The sequence below is a fragment of the Ambystoma mexicanum genome, chromosome 11, assembly GCF_040938575.1.
Source record: "Ambystoma mexicanum isolate Mex_15411 chromosome 11, UKY_AmexF1_1, whole genome shotgun sequence".
In the NCBI taxonomy this organism is placed as follows: domain Eukaryota; kingdom Metazoa; phylum Chordata; class Amphibia; order Caudata; family Ambystomatidae; genus Ambystoma; species Ambystoma mexicanum.
In genome coordinates, this window is record NC_090934.1 from 388,289,808 (window position 1) to 388,312,718 (window position 22,911).

Genomic DNA, 22,911 nt, shown 5'->3' on the forward strand with positions numbered 1-22,911 from the left:
GAGAGGCTTAGGTAGAGGGCATTTATTGGCTATTGGGCAGTATGACCCAGAGACCAGTGATTGGTGGTTATGAGAGAGACTGTTCAGAAGTGAAACGGATTGATTTTTTTCTTTACCGAAGTTTCCCACCCTGACTACACAGAATATTCATGAGCATGTGAATCCATGCCAGACCCATGCTGGAGAAAACGGTTGCTGGTGAGTAACTTGCTCCATACTTTTTAAAGCGTCTATCAGCAACTTAAAGGTAAGTATAACCTTATGCAGACTTACTCTGGACTGGCTAACAGCAAGTCGGGGGAAGCAAAATCCAATTGGCGACACTCCTACATTTATCCCAACAGGAATAGTAAAGTGAAACCAACTGCATTACTTTTGGGGGAAGAGGCACAACCAATTCACAAGTGAGTACATTAACCTTGCATACACTTCTCAGAATATAGTTCAACACACATTCAAGTAAGTAAGAACGTTTGTAACTGTTCTATCAAGAGTTAAGTTACCAAACAAATTCTTATACAAGTAATTAACTTTTAAACGCTTGCTATTCTTTTCAAGGCTGAACCCTTTTCTTATCCAGTTCTTCCCTTTTTCGATAACATGAGTTCACTCAGAGGCAGTAGAGGGACCCTAGTGGTCTAGGAGCCAGCTGTAGGATATGGTTCAGTTGCAAGCAAAGTCGGAGTTCCAGAGGAAAACTGTTCAAACCAGTAAGTATTTCACTTTAAAATTAGTTGTGGGTCCAGGGACTTCAGAGAAGACAACATAGGAGGATTCCACAGTGGGCCTGGGTGAACTGGAGGAGTGGACTCCCAATCACAGAAAATACCCAAAAGCTATACAGAAATCACCACAGCTTAAGGTAGGTAAAAGGAGCCAACTGTTAGGCATGATTGTATGTAGTAACCCTGTGGGAGAGTACACCAGCCTTGTTGTCTTGGCAATAGGTAATCCACCTGTTGGTATAGGTCTGTACTCTACAAGTAAGTAGAGTGACTGAGCAGCCAGACTTATCGCAAGAAGGTTAATGTTAGCTATAGAGATTCGTATTCAAATAACACTTATGGTTTTCTAGTAAAATAATAATTTCTCTTTCGTTTTCTTTCTTTCTCGCTCTTTCTGTCTCTCTCCTTCTCTCCACCCAACCCCCCTACGCAAAGTCAGGGAGCAGAGGCACTTCTTCAGCTAGCACAAAAGTCTTGAACAATGTTATTTAGAGAGTTTGTAGAAAAAACATCACTGTTGGGGCCACAAGCTGTAAGGCTGGTCAAGGCAACTCTGTAGAAAAGGCCCTTTAGTCAAGACAGTACCTTAGGTTGGAAGAAGAGGATCCAGCTGGCTTTTGTTCAGGTTGCAGTTCTTGAGCCTAAGTCGTGGATGGAGGAATCTCTCACTGCAGTTTGAAGGTTGGCGGCGGCGGCAATGGGCTCTTTCCAAATCAGCGGCACTTTGCAGTTTCAGCTTCCGGTCAAAAGCACCACCGCGGTTCTTGTACATCTTATGAGCTCCCCTTGCTTCTGGGGTCCAGCACTCTCTTGAGGTGGCTCAGGCTTGGGTTGTCCTGCTTCGAAAGGGTCCTTAGGATCTTCCTGGAGCTTGGATCCGGCTTAAAGACGATGCACTTGTTTCTGGTGTTCCTGGCACTCGGTTCCAGCAGCAGCAAGGAAGTACAGCCAGCAGAGAGAGGGGTTCCAGCAAAGTTCATCTTGGTGTCAGTTGATCCCACCAACCCAAGGAAAGAAGTGGTCCGTTCCGGGCTTCTCTAGTCAATGCGAAATTCAGAGCTTCTCCACTGAAGCAGGGATTCACCGGGCAAACCAACGGTCCAGGAGGGTGCAGCAAGCTTCTCTTCATTTCTTTCTAAGCATTATTCGTCCAGTGGTTGACTACCTTCTGTTCAAGAGACCTCACCTTTTATGCAGGTTTCTCCCATTCAGGCACAGCCTAGCTGTCACTCGCACTGCAGGGAGGCTGTCCTCCCAGGACAGCCAGCCAATCACCTTTGGGTGCATTCAGGTAGCCGAGGAGACTCGGGATGGGGAGTTTCAGCCAACTCCCTTGCTTCCTGCCCTGCCAGGCACACTAGAGCCAAAGGCGGGCTTCAGCAGTAAAGCCCGCCAAAGGCAAAACAAACAAAAGGGTTAAACCTTGTTTGGCGCGCCGAGTAAAACCCAAGAAAGACCTCAGTAGCAAGAAATGGCAAAATAAGACTGGGGCCATTTTGACAAAATGGGCACCAAGGGGTGCAATACTGCAGCTGAGGATTCAGCCTGCGGCAAAAACATACAATAGTAGCAATATTAAACCACTACCTCCATACATTGAAAATAGTGAGGGTAACAAACATTTTTACATGTGTAAGTAGGAAAAGGGGCTACTAAGTAACCCCCCAGTACTTATACAAAAGATGGGTTGTACTGGACCTACATAGGAAAAACTGGTAAGTAAAGTCATTTTCACTTTACTACTCTTGGGAACAGTAGTTTACCCAAGAGAATGGATCTAAACTGAAGGTGATGTGTCACAATACAAAAGGTGATGCCTATGGAGTTTGACTCCAAAACAAAAATAAACGGAGTCCAAATCAGATCAAAAATACATCAGTGTGAAAAAAGGTCTGTCACTCCAGGATGAAATTTATAAGTCCTAAAGTCCAGCAGAAGAGCTGGGGGGTCTCTAAGGTAGAAGGGAGTTAGCACAGACATGAGAATTCTCCCTAAAGGAATCTTGCTGGATCTTTTATTTTTTATCCTTAAGTGATATCCAAATAAACACTTATACTTGAGGTTTCTGGTAAAAACAATTCATAATTTATTTCGCAGTCAGTTATATAAGCCTTCTTCAGAAAGGGAGCAAAACATGTAACACTTAAATATACTTCAAAACAACCTCTTAGTTTCGCTAAATGAGATGACACCCCTTGGGCATGGCACAGACACGTCCTACACCCTCAGGTGACTTAAATAGCTAGGACACTGTGGACATTGATTTATCACTGGTACATTTAGAGCAATACTTAGTTGGATGTAAAAGATAGAGTAGAGGAATAAAACAAAGGTTAACAAATAATTCATAAACTGGCAAGTACTGTTAAACATCCTCCAAAGCACAAAGTCAGAGGTAAAGGGGAGTCTTTCAGGGAGCCAGGACAGCCAATGTCAATTGCACAATGTCAAGGGGAGCTGGAGATCTTTGCAGGTAAGTAAAAAGTCTTGCACAATGTTTGTAGAAAATACAACACTTGAAGGGCCACAAGCTGGGAGGCTTGAGATGGGCAAAGCTTTAGCAACTCTGCATTTAACCGGCAAGTCTCAACTGCGAGCAAGTAAGGCTACACAACAGAATGTAAGTTCTCTTAGACTTTACAGTACCTCTGGTTAGAAGAAATGGTTCCAGCTGGCTTCTGTTACTGTGCAGCTCTGTAGATCCTGTTCCTGGGCCTCAGCCGGGGGTGTCAGGCAGAGTTTGTATGCAGTACCGTTTGGGACCACTACACACAACTATGACTACAGGTGTAAGCAAAACCAACCTTTGGTATAAGTCTGTACTACACAGTTTTTGGTAGCGGAGCTGAGCAGCCAGGCTTATCTCAAGAGGGAATGTGAGCTGTAAGGATGTTAGAGGTCAACAATCGCAAGTATTCAAATAAACTTACACTCGAGGTTTCTTCGTTAAACGCTTATTTATTCAACAGCCAGTTATAACACACTCACTAGAAGGAGGCAATCCTATATCACACAGAAATATACTTCAGTACTTTACACTGGAAGTTTCTGAGGCATTTACACTACTTTGACGCAGGAGCAAAATGGCATTCGCAGTACTATGAAGTAGGAGCAAAAAGGCATAGGTTAACAAAAAGACGATGGTTTCTCTTTAGACAGTGCAAATAGTTTGAGTTCATCAGAGGAGCCGATTCAATACAATAGGTTAGTCCAGAATCAATGGGCTAAAGTCTTGTATAGGATAAAGCAGTTCTGGTAGTTAAACGAAAAGTCGTTGCCAAAGTTCTCAGAAGTAGTTCGTAAAAGAATCATAGGTGGGGGTCACAAGCTGACTAGGCTTGCAAGTTGCCAAAGTTCCAAGCATGTTCGCAGTGAGAGGTAAGTTCTCTCGGTCTGGTTTTCACAGTACCTTACAATGAAGAAAAAGATGCAGCTGAAGACTTCTGTTCGTGGCAGTTCTTGCAGATCTCGCCTTTCCTGAGCCTCAGCCGTAGGGACTCCTGCACTGGGACTGGTCAAAGCTGGCACTTGGCAAATATTCAATTGCGGTAGCTGTAGACCAGCACACAAACTGGTGTACCTCTTCCTGGTTATTCGGTTTTTTGCAGCACTCTGAAGAAAATACAACCAGCTCCGAGAATGGTATCCAGGTGGCAAACGAGTTGATTGGTCCCACCAACTCAAAGGGCGAAGTCGTCCTTGCAGGGCTTCTCTGTCGAGATGAACTTGGCAATTCGGACCTGCAGCAGGGCTTCACCGGGCAAACCAACGGTCCAGGAGTTGCAGCAGCCATCCTCTTCAAGCTCGTCTTTGGTTCTTTCCTTCCAGTGGTCGACTCTGCCTTCCAAGCCAAAAAGCCTCACCTTTTATGGAGGTTTCTCCCATTCATTCCAGCCTAGCTGTCAATCACACAGCAGGGTGGCTGTCCTTGCTGGATAGCCTGCCGGCCAATCACCTTTGGGTGCATTCCTGTAACCAAGGGGATTAAGCATAGGGAGTTTCAGGCTTCTCCCTCACTTCCTGCCCATGCCAGACATACTGGAGCCAGAGGCGGGCTTCCCTTGTGAATCCTGCCAAAGACAAAAAGAACAGAGACCAAACCTGGTCTGGCGCACAGATTAACTCTCAAGGACCTTTCCACAAAGAAATGGCGAAAAAACCTTGGGTGCTTTACTGCAGTTGCGAACGCAGCCCTCAGTAAAAATCATACCACAGTAGTTGAAAGTAAACCACTGCCACCAGCCATTCATCGAGGAAAGGGTCACATAAAAATGTTACATCAGAAACTAGACAAAGGGAATACTAAGTAACCCCTCCAGCACCCTATTCTAAGAAGATAGTGTATGCTGGGTCTATAATGTTACAATGTAAGTAGTCAATTTCACTTTACTGCTCTTGGAAACAGTAGTTTATCCAAGAAAAGGTATTTAAACCTTTGGGGAATCTGAAAGACTTCCCTGTGCCACTGCACTGGAAGGTGCTGTGTGGTACAATGTAAAATATGATGCCTATGGAGTTTCAGATTCCACAACCAAAAGAAACAGTTCTCAAGTCATAGCAACAATACATGAGTGGGGAAAAAGGGTCTCACTCTCTCCAGGTAAAACAATGAGTCCTCTTAATCCAGCAAAGGTGCTGGGGGTCTCTTAAGGTAGAGCGGAATTAGCACATTTCTGAGAAGTCTCCCTCACAGTGGGCAAGGCAAAACATTTTGAAAGGCAAATGATTAAGCACCCCCGCAGTAAAGGGCCACTCCCACCAGAGACGCATCCCTGTATGGGGGAGCGCACCCTCTCCACCAAACGGCACATGGTTACAATCGGCAAACAAGCACATCAATCTGTTCGATCTACTGGCTGTTTTCCAAGCCCTAGAAGCGTTTCAACAACCGCTACAAAGGTAGTCTTAACAGACAGCACCACAGCAATGTTTTATATACAGGGTTTGGGGTGCACTCTCCAGGGCTGTCCAAACTAGCCTAATACACATGGAAGTGGGGCCTCAGTTGCTTCTGGCACCCTGGCAGACTTGCTCAGCAGAGACTTTCATCCGCCCGTAGAACATGAGTGGCACTTAAGGCTTCACTTCACTGTAAAAAGTCAGGACATGGTGAAAAGCAAAAAGGGTTGGAGGTCCATAGAATATGGAGAGAAAATTGCTAAAAGAGAATGTTCCTAACAGTATGGATGCACGCCCCCTGCTAAATTTCTTGAACAACATTCTTGTGTAGAACCTTTTTTTTTCCATCCAGCCTGCAGTGCAGATTTAACCAACCAGTTGGGAATGAGGGTAAGGAAGCCACCAGAGTTTGTTGCAGCAGAGTGATGAGGATTCTCACTCTAGGAAGCTTCCTTTTGTCATAGGGACCTTTCCCCCACCCTGAAGGAATTGTAGGGCTTATTTGGTAATGTCAAGGTTTTGGGTGCTCCAAATGGGACCTGTTCATTTTTGCCTCTGTGGTGGTTTATGGAGGGGAATTGATCGAAGTCTCTCTACATTCATTTGAATGGAATGGTGGTATGGCATATATGTGTATGTTCTGATGCATGGGGGAATGTTAGTAGACTGTTTCTTTATTAGATAGCATCTAATAAAGAAACACTTTATGTGAGGAGGGTGGTGGTGGAATGTTCTAATGAAATTAATGTCTGAGACCGATCTTTAATGGACTCCTTTTTGAAGGTCCCGAAGGAGCCAACCTATTCATCTACCATCTGCCCCAGGAGTTTGGGGACCAGGACATTCTACAGATGTTTATGCCCTTTGGCAATGTTGTCTCTGCCAAAGTTTTCATCGACAAGCAGACAAACCTCAGCAAGTGTTTTGGTATGTAATCCTTCGGGAGGCAGTGGGTGTATTATTACTTCAAATAGCTACAATCTGTTTTATAATATAATTAGCATGTTTTCCATTTCATTTTCTTCCTGCAGTGCTTCTGGGTTGTGTTTTTCAATCTGGCTGTTTTGTTCCACCACATTGCATTTTCTTCCCACGGTGCTCCTGGGTTGGGTTTCCATTTTTCAACCCAAAAGGATGAAGGTTGGAGGCTTTTCCGTTGTGAATAGCGCTACAGCTGCACCCGCTATGTCGATCAGCTCAAAGACCAGGTGCACTAACTGGTGCACCAGAAACGCCCCCACCACCCCAGTCAGACCTCACCCTTACATGTCTCAACCTACCCAATTGAGTACCAATGTGAGGACTTATCCTACCCCCTTCTAGCCAAGACCCCCCTTTCCCACCAAAGCCATCAGCATATCTGCCCTCTCTCCCCCAGGTTGCCTTCAGGTTCACCCCTATTGAACGCATCTCAGTCAAGCCTTTATGATGAGCTCTGCAAATTCCTTTCCAACCAGGTGTCAATCTCTCTTCACCAGAACATCAAACTTGCCACCACAACGGAACGGAACCTATCCTGCACTGGCACCGCCCACTCACCTGCATACCTCTCAATAAATACTAGATTACAAACAACCAAAATACCCATCACCACCTCCAATAGAATACAGCTGAGACCCATGCAAAATTCATACCAACTATTCACATAATTTGACCCATCTGACTCTCCCACTCCCCTGGCAATCTGTCACTGCACCCATTCTCTCACCTGATAACTGTGGGTTGCTGCTGGGGAACTAGCCACTCCCCACCTTTTGCGCTGGCTAAAAATGTACAAACGCATTTTAGAAATCATTTTGTCACCTCTTTTATCCCGAACTACGGTCATCCAAGCAGCGTTCAAAAATCCCCCCCCCCCCCACACACACACACACATGCATGTGACATAACATACGGTCCTGAGGTGGCAAGTAAGATAATGGGAAAACATGCAGATGGTGACATCCCGCTATACATTTTCATTTGTCAGACTCTGTAACATTACTGTTTCATAACTCCTTTTTACTGCCATCTCCAAAAGAGTCCTCATACAGGAATCCCAAAAGTTTAATAATGTACGAGATCTTTACAGTGTTTAATTGAAAGCATAATCTCTTCTGTTCTTTCCTTTGATTAGATCCCAACAAAATGTACATTCTCTATCTGTTTTTATTTGTAGTTGTGAAAAGGAATAGATAAAATTGATAGCAATATTTTTTCACCTTCTCCAACATGGGGTCTGCCATGGATTCATATGCTCATGAATATTCCCAGTCGTCAGACTGGGAGTCCTCGGTAAATTGAAAGTTTCACTTTCAAACTGTATTTCTCCTCTAAACCAATCATTGTACTCTGGGTCAGACTGCCCTCTCTCTAAGTCCCTCCTCTGGCAGCCATATTCAGTTTGTTACCACACATTCAAGTGTTGGGAGTCCTAGAGTTTTGCTCTGTGAGCTATTATACGGTTTTCACGCTTTTCCGAGTAAAAGTTCTGTTTTAGTCAAGACGGAGCCTGTGTGCTTTGCTCTCCATCTGCTGACAAGTGGGGATCCGTTTGGTGAATTTCAGTGCCCCTCAAGGCAAGGATGGATGACTTTCATCGAAGTTTCCAGAAGGCCATCGGGCCTACTCTGCATCTCCAGCCATGAAGGAGAAGGAAGGAAGTTTCCTTTTCAAGATCTGCACCAGATGCGGACTGCGGAACGTGTTTGTGGAGGGCAAACGTCTTCAATGCCTCTACTGCCTTCACCCAGACAACAAAGAAGATTGCGAGATCTGCCTCAACTTCTCCAAAAGAAAAATGAAGGATCGACACAGTAGACTGGCGACGTGGCTAAGCGCCAAGGCCTCTGCCCCATGCCCCAGGCAGGGTCACGCCTCACCAGGACTTGCCGGTCCGAAGAACGGTATTCTAAGTCCTTTGCGGGCACTCCATTCGTGGGGGCCCTAGACAAGGCCAAGCAGCGCAAGTCCGCTTCGGTTGGGGTTGCTGCACACGCAAGTCCCGCGATGGGCCGACAGCGATCAACCTCACCATCTGCTTCCATCTCAAGCTCTCGATTGAGCGCCTCAAAAAGATAAATGGCTTACTCTGCTAAGCTGCGGGAGAAGCCTAGGGCAGAAGAAGGCCGAGGCGACACAGAACAAGTAGTCATCGACGATCAAGATGGTAGCGGCCACTCTCTCGAAGACCAAAGGGGCTGTGTTAGGGAGATTTCTCAAAAATGTTTTCATTCCCTCCACCTTGGCAACCCCCAGCAACTTTGCTGGATTTTGAGGACTTTATTTTTTACCTGGAGAGAGTGAGAGACTTTTTTTTCCCCCCACTCTCTCATATTTTAATGTGATTTTATGCACTGTTTCTTTTTGGTTATGGAGTCTAACCAACTCCATAGGCATCATCTTTTATAATTGTCACAAAGCACCTTCAGTGCAGTGCCACAGGGAAGTCTTCCAGATTTCACCCCCTCCTGGGTATTACAGATGCGACCTTCCTCATCACTTATCTCACTGATCACTGTGCGGGGGGTGGGGGGGGGTCTCACTCTTATACAGCCAGGCCAGCAATCTGCCCGGTTTATCACCCCCTGCGTGTAGCCTCGCTGTGTATTTCTTGTAATTTAGTCTACATAGCCTATCCCAGAGTCCACTGCAGGTTAACTGTAGGTCTTTTATCTTATCGCTATTCTTCCGGGCGGTATCCTCATGTCGCGTGAGGCCCTCCAGCTCCCTTTCCATTTCCTGAAGTTCCCTTTCAATGCCCCCCTGGAGCCCTTTAGATTTTGAAATGGCTACTCCATGCACCACCACCTTGAACGCCTCCCATACTGTTCCAACCGAGCGCACACTGCCCATGTTTATATCAAAATATTCCTTGATGGCTTCCCTCAAATCCTCCCGGAACCCCTCATCTTGTAATGCCTCGGTCCTAAGTCTCCATGTCGGTATCCGCGCTCTGGGGGGGGGGGTTGGTGTCGCCACTCTACCACCAACGGCGGCGAGTGGTCAGATAGTACCCGGGCCTTGTATTCCGCTCCCACCATTTCTCCCGCTATCTCAGCCGCTACGAACACATAATCTAGCCTCGTGTGCAGGTCATGTGGTGCTGCATAGTGCGAGTATTGCCTATCCATTGGATGCAACCTTCTCCACACGTCTTCTAGGTCTAGATCTTTTAACAATGTCCCCAGTGCTTTGGCCGCCGGCGCCCGCTTTGTCGACTGACCTATCCATTTTGGGATTCAGGGTGCAATTAAAGTCCCCTCCCCACACCACCGCACCCCCAACTAGGGGGCTAATTTTGCTGTAAAGGGATTTAAAATAAGCCGCTGTATCATGGTTGGGTGCGTACAGATTTATGATATGCTCTTCCCTGTTCTCCAGGAGTCCTGTCACCACCACCATTCTGCCCTCTGGGTCTACCGTTGAGCTAAGCACCTGGAGCGGCACGTGCGGCGCCACCCAAGTGATAACCCCTCTAGCGTACGCAGAATAAGTAGCCCCCACAACATGTCCCCTCCATTTTCGCCTGACAACCTCTCCCTTGTGAGATGAGTCTCCTGCAGCAGGGCCACATCAATGTGCATCCTTTTTAGATACAGCATCACTTTGTTACGTTTCAGATAGCTATTAAGGCCCCGTACATTCCAGGTCACAATTCTGAGGTTACCCGATGCCATCTACTAGGTTTGTTCCCAACCCACCTCTCCCTTCAATGCTTCCCTTGATGGTTTGTTTTCCGGCTCTCCCCCTTAGCCCACTCAACAGTTTCCCCCCTCCCTGTTCCCCAACTCCCATCCACTGCACACAAACCAGCCCCTCCCCCACCCTGCCCTACCCCAACAAATGCCCAGCTCCATCCCTGGATTTCAGGCCCACCCGCGTCTGGTCCTGTCCTGTCGCCGAGGACTAGGACCCTGTGGGGCGTCACCAATCTAACAGTGACCTAACTAAGTATATTACTATTGGGTACAAGGGATGCCTCCCAGGAGCTCCCAGTCTATTTTAGGATTGGTGCGTCCAGCGGGTCCAGCCAGTTGATACTACAACACACTCCCCACAAGCTTAATACAACTCTATAATCAAGCCCCAATGTCTTGGCCATGTCACCCCAGGTGCCACAGCCGTCCGCTACTTATCTCCAGCAGCTCCCATCTGGACATCCGGTTCCTGAGGTCGGCCCTGCATGTCCAGCCAGTCCATTGACTCAGTTGGCGTCTCGAAAAAAAGGGATCTGTTCTTATAAAACACTTTCAACTTGGCTGGATAGAGCAACATGTAGCGATGGCCTGCGTCCTTCAGCCTCCTTTTCACCGATCCGAAGTTCATCCTACTACGCTGTACAAGCAGCATATAGTCCGGGTAGGCCGTGTTTTTGCAGAACCCTTTTCAATTGTTCCTCCCCTCCGGAAAAATTCGAGGATCTTCTCCCGATAGTTCAGGATCTTTGCGATCAGCGGTCTCGGGGGGGCTCCAGGGGGCAGTCCTCTTGTCAAGGCCCTGTGCGCCCTTTCAACCGCGAACCCCTGGGTCAGCACCCCGCCTGTTATCTCCTGTAATAGCATGGATTCCACGTATTCTGTGGGGTTTGATCCTTCCATACCTTCCGGCAGGCCCACTATACGGATGTTGCGTCTGGCTCGCCCTTCTGCTTGCTCAGCTTTGTCCTCCAGATTGCCCACCCGTTGCACGAGGGCGTAGCGCTCCTTTCCATGTGCGGCGCACGCCTCCGTGTTCGGGGCCATCTCCTTCTCCAAGGCCCCAGTGCGCTCCGCAATCGTTCGCACGTCCTGTCTCAGCAGGTTCACCTCCTCCTGGACTGCTCCGATCTTGAGGTCCAGGCCCTTCTGCAGCTCTTTCATTGCCTGGCCCAACTTACTCTCCCAGGCCACCTTTAAGTCTGCGATTGCTGCCAGCACCTCCTGGATCATGCCCGGTGTTTCCACCGCTGCCGTGGGGGTCTCCTTGCTCTTGCCCCCCTCCTCTTCTGGGGGAGACCTGGCGTAGGTCTCCATCGTGGACTGTCGGATCCTGGGTCCAACCACTTTAAAGGACATCCTGCTATGTTAGCTGGGCGAGGGCCTGCCGTGCCTCCCTCCGCACAAAGGTCCGCGTGGTCACGGACCACTCAGCAGACCAAGCATGTACTTGTATGTACTTGTCTCTTCTCTCGCGCTCAGTGGGCCGTCTCCTCCCATGTGGCCGTACCCTCTTGGTGTCGTGGCCCGGTCTGTCGTGTTCCTTCCGTGGCCAGTGCTCGAGTGCGCTCACCTATTCGCCGCTCTCCCTTTGTTCCCCCTCTTCCGCGATCACAAGGCCATCCGGCCCACAATGCCCAGGCCCAGAGGGGCCGCTCTAAGTGCAGGGGATCAGCAATTGTCTCGCATCGGCCTCAACCACTGGCCCGCGCCGATGTTTCGTCTGACTCTATGGGATTCCTCCCATCTTCCCGTGTATACAGAGTTGATCCACTGCGCTGTGGAAAACTGCAGCCACCACCGCCCGCTCGTTTGCGTCGGCCCCAGGATCTGCGGCCACCCAATTGGTGCGCTGCCACAATGAATCCTCCTGGATTCCGCCGGCGTTCGATCCGATTACGCCGCGGGCCTAGCGTCGGTTACCAATGTGCTCGATGAGTCTCGGCAATGTACAGTCCGTAGGTTGTACCAGCTCCGGGTACGTGTGCCCACAGATGTGCGCCGCCTCAGTGAAGCAACAGCGCATTCCGGTCAAGTGCCGCAGTCTGCTTCTAATCGCTGGTCTTGGAGTTCGATGCAGGGGCTTTACAGGACTTACATCTCGTGACCCCTGTTGTCCTCTTTGTCTCTGCCGCTATCTTGTATAACTCGGTGTCCTCACCCTCCACTCGCATCAAAGTTTCAGCGAGTGTAGCCATCATCTTCACACGCATGGGCATTATTTTCCAGTGCCGGCCGGTTCCTGTGCACGCACTTCTCCTCCAGGATCATTGTAGGATCAGCGGAGCTCCACGAGAGCACGTCCCTTTACATGGCCGTCCAAGCCACGCCCCTGATCAACTTCATCGGTTACGCTGGAATCCGTTTGGGACAAGCTGTGACGAAACAGACTTTGTCTCGTTGGATTATTTTGGCTATCTCTGAGTGTTACCGCTTGGCGGGAAAGGACCCACCGACTGGCTTCCGGGCCCATTCTACCAGGGGTACGGCTGCATCTACTGCCCTGCAGAGGGGTGTTCCTATTCGTAGCATCTGTGATGCAGCCACCTGGGCTTCTGTACATACTTTTGCACGTCACTACTCCCTCGATTCCATCAGAGGACAGGATCTGGCCTTTGACAAGGCAGTCCTTTTATTCCGCAATTTGATTGGGCATGCTAAATTTGTATTCTAAATTCTTTCCCCACCTCCTTGCTTTGGTACTGCTTTGGGAGTCTGTCAAAGATATGGAATACGTCGGAGGACCCAATCCCCTCGAAGTACAAGTTACTCTCTTACCTTGTAACGTTCTTTCGATGGGAGGGTCTGACGATGTATTCCATATCGCTCCCTCCTTACCTTCCCCGCTGCAGAATTTCTTATGCGATTGCAGTTTACGTTTCCGCAAGGCCTTGTGTGTCTGACTGGCAGCAGACTGGTGTCTCACGTTCTGGGGGAAAAAACTACAACTGAGGCTACGGGCGTCGTGCGTCCTACTTATCACATCGGGTGACGTCGGCCGTCGGAGGAGGTCCTCTAGGACGGCGCATCGACGTCCTTGACGCAGGACGCAGACGCCGAAAATTTTCCGAAGCAGCACAGCTGTGGTGATTACCGTCAAAGATATGGAATACGTCGTCGGACCCTCCCATCGAAAGAACATTACCAGGTAAGAGTAACTTGTTCTTCTCTCCTCTGCTGATGTGTTTTGCCTTCCTTCAGGAAAGGGTTAACTGACTTTGCAATTTATTTTTTTAAAGAACTTACCTGGTTAAGAATTGTGTGATTATTTGTCTTATTCTGAAACCTCTTTTCTTTGGCACTTCTCTCATACATTCTAAATGCAACAGTGATATATTAATGTCCACAACACCTTAGCTATTGAAGTCACTGGAGTGTGTAGGTAGCGTCTGTGAGTCATTCCAAATGGGTTTTTGCGACCTTAAAAAAACTAAGTGTGTAGTTTTTGAAGTGCATTTGTGTTTCTTTATATTGCTCTCTTCTGGCGAAGGTTTATTCAAACTGACTGTTAAATAAATTGTTTAATCAAGAAACCGTGTGTGTAAGAGTTTATTTGGATACTTGTCACTGTGAATGTCTGTGTAACTCCCGTACAGCTTACATTGACCCCTCTTCAGATAAGCCTGGCTACTTGACCACACTACCAAGCTGTATAGTACAGACTTATACCAAAGGTTGGGTTCCTATTGCCAGGAGGTCAGGGTTGTTGTAGTGCACCCAAATGAGATGGTCACCACAGACTCTTCCATAGAGGGCTGGGGAGCCCCCACCGGACATCTGCACGCCAGAAGGATCTCCACATCAATATACTGGAGAAGCGGGCAGTTTTCTGGATCCTCGGGTCATTTCTTCTGTCCCCGAAAGGCAAGGTGGTGAGGATCTTCACAGACAACACCACCACAATGTTCTACATCAGGAAGCAGGGGGGCACTCTCCCCAGAGAGGCGCAGAACTTGTGGCACTACTGGTGCATCGAACAAGATATGTTCCTCATCACCTTTGATCTGGCAGGAGTCAAGAACACCAGCAGAGAGTACCGCTCCTGCCACGAGTGGGAACTTTGGCAGGACAAGGTGTACAGCATCTTCAAGTGGGGCAGGCCCCAGATCGATCGGTTTGTGGCGGTCAACTCCAACTGCCTGAAATTTGCCAGCAGGTTCCACCAGCCTTGTAGCATGTGGGACACGTTCTCCTTCCCATGGGAAGGCCTGTTTCGAATGGATTGTGTCCTCCCACTTATTCCTCATCTTAGATATTCGTATCTTCCAAATCTGCTTCAGCCATGCCGCCGCAACGAGTATCATCCTGCATCGGCACTGTTTGCGTTGATTGATTGACTTGCAGCAGGAGTGGCAACTGGGGAACGCGTACAGAAGAACAAGTTACCAACTGTAACATTCTTTCGATTGGATGTTCCTCCCATGTATTCCCCATCTTAGATATTTGTATCTTCCAGCTTGCTGCTTCTGAAATTATTTTTCACCAGAGGGCGCTGTGCTCGAGCCCGCAGTGTCTGTCCTTCGAGGGCCTCCGTGGAGCATCAATGTCATCTGCAGTATAAAGGGCTCAAGCAGCGCCAGTTAGCCTCAGTTTCGTTTTTCCGATAGCTTTGAGTTGTGTGGAAAAATCAAGGAAAAGACATCGATCTCCTTCTTCCTCTTCCTCGTCGGCTGACACAAGGCTCATCTCTTACCCTTCTAAACACAATTCCCCCCAAAAATGGGAGGCCTTCAGAGCCTCAACGTTAAAATTTTTCAAGAGCGCGGCCCAGATTCCCCCCCCCCCCTCTGAAAAAGCTGCATGAAGCCCATACCCCAGGTCACTCCAAAAGTGACAGAGGGAGGTCAAAGACCAGACACGAGAGATCCGGCAGCAAGTCGCAGAGGGTGTCGTTGGAGGAAAATTCCCTGACACCATATAAAAAAAAAAATCAAACCTACCCGTGCATAAATCGGAGGTGAAGGCTGACAAAATCGCGTCGGGAATACACCCGTCGTCGAAGCAGACATCGAAGATCACATCACATCTATCGAAGGCCTCCTCAATGCCACCCTCGAAGATGGCGTCAGTGCCTTCCTCAACTGTTTCAAAGCCTCCTTCGACGCTTTGGAAGCCAACGTCTATTACATTGACTCCTTCGACGCCATTGTCGAGGCCATCTCGAATTCCACCGCACCAAAATCGACACCTTTGTCGAAGCAGAGATCAGAACCAGTTGTTTCACCCAGAGACGCATACCAACCACAGCCTAGACAAGATTTCTTCAGGTCTATGTCCTCTATTTTCGAGGAGCAATCCTTTGAATAGGAAATTCTGATGTTTGTTAATCTGCTTAGAATCACATGCTGTGCATAGGTCCGACATCCAGTGGTCACTGCTGAGTATTGCATTTTGTTTTTCGTAGTCGAAAAGGGGACGTCGACAAGGCGTGTCTGTAACACTATCCCTATAGTGACGTGCGTTGTACCCATAATCCCTCACGCGTCGAGGTCCCTCAGATTGTTTTTTTCCGCCTAGCTTCTGATCGCCTTACGCGGAGCTCCTAGAGAGACATTGCTAATACTTACTACGGACCTCGGTCCTTAATTATACTTATTATATTGTTAAAGATCCCTCCCCTCGACGTTAGCTGTGAAGCTGTTTCTCCGCCGAGCAGGTTTTCGACGGAGGGGAAGAGACGGAGGAGATCCTTCGTCGCTGCCGAACACGTGGCCTGGCCTCGCCGGCCAACATACAGTAGGGAGAGTGGGGGTTCGAACTTTTATCTTCTCTTTGAGAATGTCTTTCTTTCTCCCCTATCTTTCCCTTGGGGTTGTTATCACCAGTTATTATTGCCTCAGCTATGGAGAGGACACCTTTTAAGTTTTGCCCACGCTGTAGGGGCAAATACACTTGGAAGGACAAACACAAGCTCTGTAATCGTTGCTTGCCCCCTCGATCATAAGGAAGACAGCTGGAAGGCCTGTAAGCTCTTGAAACCAAGTACTCTTAAAGAACGCAAAGTTAAGAGGTGGGCGGACTACGCTATGTCGAAGTCAGTTTCATCACCCGTCGCCGCTGTTACAGAAAGTGACGAGGAGGGTGGTAACTCGACGTCCGTTACGGAAGTCATTAACCCCCAGAAGGAGCGCTCGCGCTCCTCGACGTCCGTCCCCGGCTCCGACGGGCTCGGCTCACGCCCTGCTTATGGGGATGAACACCCCGGCGACAAGGACGCACACAGACCCCATAGGCCTAAGCACACAACCCACGGCTCTTCTTCGTCGAAGACGAAGGATCGCACTCCGGCGTCTACCTCAGACCGTAAGGGTCTCAAGCCCCACCCGCAAACGCAGCCGCGACCAGCGATTGGGCTTTCATCAAACACGGGCGCTACCCCAAAATCATCCGACGTAACGCTCCATAGAGCGGCCGTCGAGGAACAACGCGTAACGCAGGCAACGTCGACACCAGAGTCCTCTACTGACAAACTCGTTGTCGAGAGCCTGGCGAGAAGAATTTCCGAAGACAAACGTAAGCGGACGACGAAACAAACGTCGAATACCGCACAAAAAGCTATGGAAACGCCGAAAAAGCACAAGAGTAGCCAGGAACTGCCCCCTTCATCTAAGGGCACTTCTGAACTACCGGAGGGCTTTTCAGAGGGCGACGGAAACCTCTCTTCGACGTTGTGGGAGCGTTCTAAGCGTTTTGAAGGTGAAAATACTGATTTCCCCCCCCTCTAGACTATTCAGGGGTCCCCCAAGAGACCCTTGAAAGACTCCATTCTTGTATGGAGAAAATGGAAAGGTTTTTGGGAAACCAAAACCCACCCACACCCAAAAGACCAAGAGAATGGCCCCAGGATGACCCTAGGGTCAAGATTCCTAGGCTGTTTCCCCCTTCTACAGACGTATATGACCTCACTGAAGAGGAGCAATACCTCCAGGAAGATGAGGAATGTTTGGGTGGAGAGGAAGAACATGAGTAAGAGGGGTTTGAAGAAGATCCTTACACTAGTGCAGGAGCTTTCGAAGAAGATACAGCTACCTCGCAGCCCTGGCAATCCCCATCAGTGCAGCCTTGGCAATCCCCATCAGTGCACTCAGACCCTGACATCTTTCACCCTTCTCCTCCCAAGGATTCACCTATTGGAAACACCTCTCCCATAGATGACCAACCTTCACTTAATGCACTATTGCGCAAGGCAGCAGCGCATTTTGAAATAGACACAGGGGAGACTCTTCCTGACATAGACTTTGTAGAGAAAGTTATTAAAGAAAAAGCCCCTGTTAGTCAGTCTATTCCGCTCCTGGCTTCTATAAAGAGAAGAATAACTCCTTCCCTTTCCAATCCTGCCTTAGTCAGAGGGGTCAACCCTCGGATAGAAAAGCTCTTCAGCCCTTCGTCCTCTGACCCTTTGTACATCAGAGGCCATTCTATTCCGGACTCCCTCGTAGTTACTAATACAAGGAAAAGAGGAGGGGTACCACTATACACTAGTGAGGCACCACCTGACAAAGAGGGCAAAAAGCTCTATGCACTGGGGAAGAGAATCACGACGTCCGCCGCCTTTTCAACTAGGATTGCAAATAACAATTCCCTACTAGCTAGCTACGCAGATGCACAGTGGAGCAAGCTGCGCAGCGAAGCAGAGGACGCACCAGAACCCCTGCGTTCACGCCTGTTAGCTACAATCTCAGAGGGAACTCTTGTAAACCAGGGCATCGTAAAGAATTCCTTAGATGCCGCAGAGACGGCTGGCCGTTCCCTGGTTCAGGGAATACTTCTCAAACGCCATGTCTGGCTGCGCAATTCTGGATTTAAGCCGGAAACACAGGCTTCCCTGATAAATAAGCCCATAGAACAAACACATCTGTTTGGGAAAGCAGTTGATGAGGCCCTAGAACATGCGAAGAAAGAGTTTGATACCATCAAGACTCTTGACCAAATTTCTAGGCCCCCTAACAGACGCGGCTATGGCAATAGACGCTCCTTTCGTGGCCAACGCCAGCAGCAAAACCAACAGCAATTTTACTCTGCTACCAACTGGCCCCCTAACCAGGGTAACAACACCCAGTTCAGTCAAAGAGGCCAACGCCGTGGCAGAGGAAGAGGTCGCGGCTCCAGCCCCAAAGGTTCCACGCCCAATAACAACAAATGACCCGAAGATTCGGGTCCCCTCCCATGCATCACCGGTCGGGGGCCGGCTAACATCGTTCCTTTCAGCATGGGAGGGAATGGGAATATCGTCAGACCGCTGGGTATTATCCACCATAGCCCACGGATACTGCAGCGAATTCAACGGTTCCCCGAAGTACAGACCCCCACGGAACCGACGCATGACACCGGAACACCTCACCATTCTTCTTCAAGAAGTAGAAGAGCTACTGAAAAAAGAAGCTATAGAGGCTGTCCCCCTATCTCAGGTAACAGAAGGTATTTATTCAGTGTACTTCCTTGTACCCAAAAAGGACTTAACCATGCGCCCTGTATTAGATCTGCGCCCAGCGAACAAGTTTGTCAAACCCCAAAAGTTTCGTATGGTGACCTTGCAGGAAGTAATCCCACTGTTATCACAAGGGGATTACATGACAACACTAGACATGAAAGATGCATACTTTCATATTTTAATGTTGCCAGCGCACAGAAAATACCTCGGGTTCAAGATAGAGAACAAACACTACCAGTTCAGAGTACTACCCTTCGGGATAGCATCTGCTCCAAGGGTATTCACAAAGGTAGTGGCAGCGGCCCACCTGCGCAGGTTATCCATCCCGGTATACCCTTACCTCGACGACTGGCTCATAACAGGGGATTCTTACGAAACATGCTTCTCCAATACCCAAAGGACTGTAGACCTTTTGTTCCAACTGGGCTTCTCCATCAATGAAAAGAAGTCCAGCTTAGACCCCAGCCAAATCAAACAATTCCTAGGGGCTCTAATTCGAACAAAGGACGGCCTCGTCTTCCCCTCCAACGAGAGGGTCCAAAACATGCTGTTTCAGATCCCCCATTATGTGGCAGGTCGAGAGGTGACGGTACGCAAAGCAATGCGCTTGCTAGGGATGATGGCGTCATGTATTTATTTGGTACCTCACGTGCGCCTGCGCATGCGCCCAATGCAAGAGTGGCTCAACAGCCAGTGGTGTCAGGCCAGCGGACAATGGGACGATCTAGTGGTGGTCTCGCAGGCCTTGGTTCTCTCGCTACGGTGGTGGACAAAAGAAAACCTGTTATTAGGGAAAACTTTTGCCACACCCGCAGTGGATGCCACTCGAACCACAGACGCATCCCTTACAGGATGGGGGGCCTCACCTATCCCATCAGACTGCTCACGGAGCGTGGACTCCGAGCTTAGCATCCAAGCATATAAACCTGCTGGAACTACTAGCGGTGTTCAAAGCACTGAAAGCCTTTCAGGAACACCTACAAGGAAAGACCGTGATGGTCCTCACAGACAGCACCACAGCCATCTACTACCTCAACAAGCAAGGGGGCACTCACTCTCCAAGACTGTCCAAGCTGTCCCAGAACATCTGGAAGTGGGCTCTCAAACACATGTTCCTACTATCACAACATGTACTGGGGGAACTCAATCTGCTAGCAGACAAACTCAGCAGAGACTTCCCCCTGCCCGTAGAGTACGAATGCCGGTTACAAGAAGACATAGTCTTCAACGTCTTCACACAGTGGGGTTTCCCAGAAATAGACCTGTTCGCAACTCTGGAAAACTCTCAATGCCAAGATTACGCCTCCAGGTACCCCCAGAACCAGTCCAAGGGGAACGGTTATCGATTCCATGGTCAGGGAAATTTGTTTACGCTTTTCCCCCCCGACTCCCCTTCTCAACAAGATAGTGCACAAGATGCACCAGGAACAGGTTACCATGATACTAGTGGCCCCAATGTGGGCCCGGCAGCCATGGTTCGCTCACTTGATGGAGATGTCCCTATCTCCCCCAGTGAGACTTCCCTGCCCGTACAACATGCTGTCACAGGACAAGGGCAGGACACTGCATCCATGCCCTCGGACCATGAACTTAGCAGCCTGGCTCCTGAGATCATAGAATTTCGACATCTACAACTCCCGCAGAGATGTATGGACATCCTCAGGGAAGCCAGAAAACCTAATACTCGCCACTGCTATTCTAGCAAGTGGAAAAGATTTGTCATCTGGTGTAGAGGTAAGAGCATCAACCCAGTGGATTGCTCTCCCACGAACATTGTTCTGTACTTGACCCATTTACTGGATTCAGGTCTAGTGTTCGATTCCATTAAAGTCCACCTAGCGGCACTTTCTGCATACACCACTACCCAACTTAAAGTGTCGTGGTGGAAGATACCAGTTATCAAAGCCTTCATGGAGGGGGTAAAGAGAATACACCCTCCGATAGCTAACCCAGCTCCCGGATGGGACTTAAATGTGGTACTTTCTAGAGTCATGGGCCCTCCCTTTGAACCCATGCACAAGGCAACTCTTAAGGACCTCACTCTTAAGACTGCTTTCCTAATAGCTATCACCTCCATTAGGAGAGTAAGTGAACTGTTCTAGACCCCTTCGTAACAGTTCACAAGGATAAGGTGGTTCTACGCACATACCCAAGGTTTGCACCAAAATTCATCTCTAAATTTCATGTAAACCAGTCAATAGAACTACCAACGTTCTTTCAAAACCCTTCCAGCTTGGGAGAAAAAAGTCTGCATACACTAGATGTACGCAGAGCTGTCATGTTCTACATGGAAAGAACCAGACCACTGAGAAAGACTAACCAGTTCTTTGTCTCGGTGGCAGCAGGAAGAGAAGGAGATGCAGTCTCAAAGTCCACTATATCTAGATGGATTGTTCAATGCATCACTCTGTTACACTCTTGCTAAGAGAGAACTACCCTTCAAGCCAAGAGCGCACTCTACTCGAGGCACTGGGGCATCCATAGCATTCATTGCAAATGTTCCCCTTGAGTCCATCTGCAAAGCGGCAACCTGGAGTTCTGTACACACCTTTACAAAACACTACTGTCTAGATGCCCACTCTAGATCTGATTCCCAGGTGGGACAAGCAGTATTAAGACATCTTTTCTCTACTGTTCCTTCTCACAACCCACCTCCAACTCCGGGTACTGCTCGCTAGTCTATGCACAGCATGTGATTCTAAGCAGATTAACAAACATCAGAAGACAATGCATTACTTACCGTAAAAGCATTTCTGATGGTTGTATCTGCTTAGATTCACATGCGCCCACCCTTCCTCCCCGCTCGGATGGAAGGAACATAGACATCCTTTTCTATCTCTCTCTTTTCTGTACTCACTCACGTCTAGAAGGCTCCCTCAGGGCAGAAAAATACAAACAGAGGGACCTCGACGCGTGAGGGATTATGGGTACAACGCACGTCACTATAGGGATAGTGTTACAGACACGCCTTGTCGACGTCCCCTTTTCGACTACGAAAAACAAAATGCAATACTCCGCAGTGACCACTGGATGTCGGACCTATGCACAGCATGTGAATCTAAGCAGATACAACCATCAGAAATGCTTTTACGGTAAGTAATGCATTGTCTTACTATTCCTGGAGTAAAATTTGGGACTAAAAATGTCCCTGAGGAATTGCTTGATCGTACCTCCAAATTAAGTAAACTGTATGAATGTCTTCACACAGCCAGTGGCCTGGATACTTCCCCTGAGGTAGACTTTGACAGACCCGACCCTGCAGACTCAGAGTACAGAAGGTTAATGAACAAAGTTAATGAGTTTATGGGATGGAAGTCAAATTCCCCTAATTTTTACCAAGATGATATGACGGCTATCCTCAATGAAGGCCCTCAAAAGGACCCTGTCCTCCCCTTTCACAAAGTGTTACAAAAAAGGGTCTCCGCCACATGGGATTCTGGCCCAGTTACAAATAAGAAATTTGTGGGGAAATGCAGGCCTTCCTCATCTGACCCAGAGTACCTTTCAAAGTATCCTTCGCCTGAAAGCTTAGTGGTACAGACAGCAACTTCTAGCCACTCTGCTTACCCTTCCATTCCCCCTGATAGGGATGACAAAATAATTGACGCATGGGCCCGGAAAGTCTTCCTCGGGCAGCATGGCTCAAGTCCACAAATGACAAATGTGACTTGCACCCTGGCAAGGTTCTCACACACCCTGTGGGACTGTATGACAACAGCGGCTGAACACATCACTGAGGGAAAGGAACGGGATGGTGTCCTGGCAATAGTCCGAGATGGAAAAGAAGCTATGGAGGAATGCCTCCAGTCAGGAGGATGCTGATGGCATTAGCAGGTCCATGGCGTCTAGCACGGTCCTACGCAGATTTTCATGGCTGAGGGAATCGGGCTTTGCACCAGATGTGCAACCCAGATTACTCAATATGCCTTTTGACGGCTCGAGGTTGTTTGGCAGCAAGGCAGACGAGTTTGGAGAAGCTGCAGACCTCAAAAGCGGCATCTAAATCACTTGACTCCTCCATAAAACAACACTCCTACTCTGGGTCATCTTCCCGGAGGAACCGTCCTTTTCGATTCTTCCTCTCATTTGAGAGAGGGAAGGTACGGGCCATTCAAAAAGGGCAACAATGAAAATGTCCTTGTGGTGGAAGAGGAAAAGGTGCTGCATCAGCAACTTTCCC

At 48.6% G+C, this 22,911-nt stretch overlaps 1 protein-coding gene across 6 annotated transcripts in view; it reads left to right on the forward strand.

Moving 5' to 3' along the window:
* Positions 1-22,911, forward strand: part of CELF1 (CUGBP Elav-like family member 1) — a 1,228,135-nt gene that overhangs the window by 855,664 nt on the left and 349,560 nt on the right. For all 6 annotated transcript variants that reach the window (XM_069623101.1, XM_069623100.1, XM_069623103.1 and 3 more), the window contains exon 13: positions 6,408-6,551. In XM_069623101.1, coding sequence (XP_069479202.1) covers positions 6,408-6,551 — 144 coding nt within the window. The remainder of the gene's footprint in view (positions 1-6,407; positions 6,552-22,911) is intronic.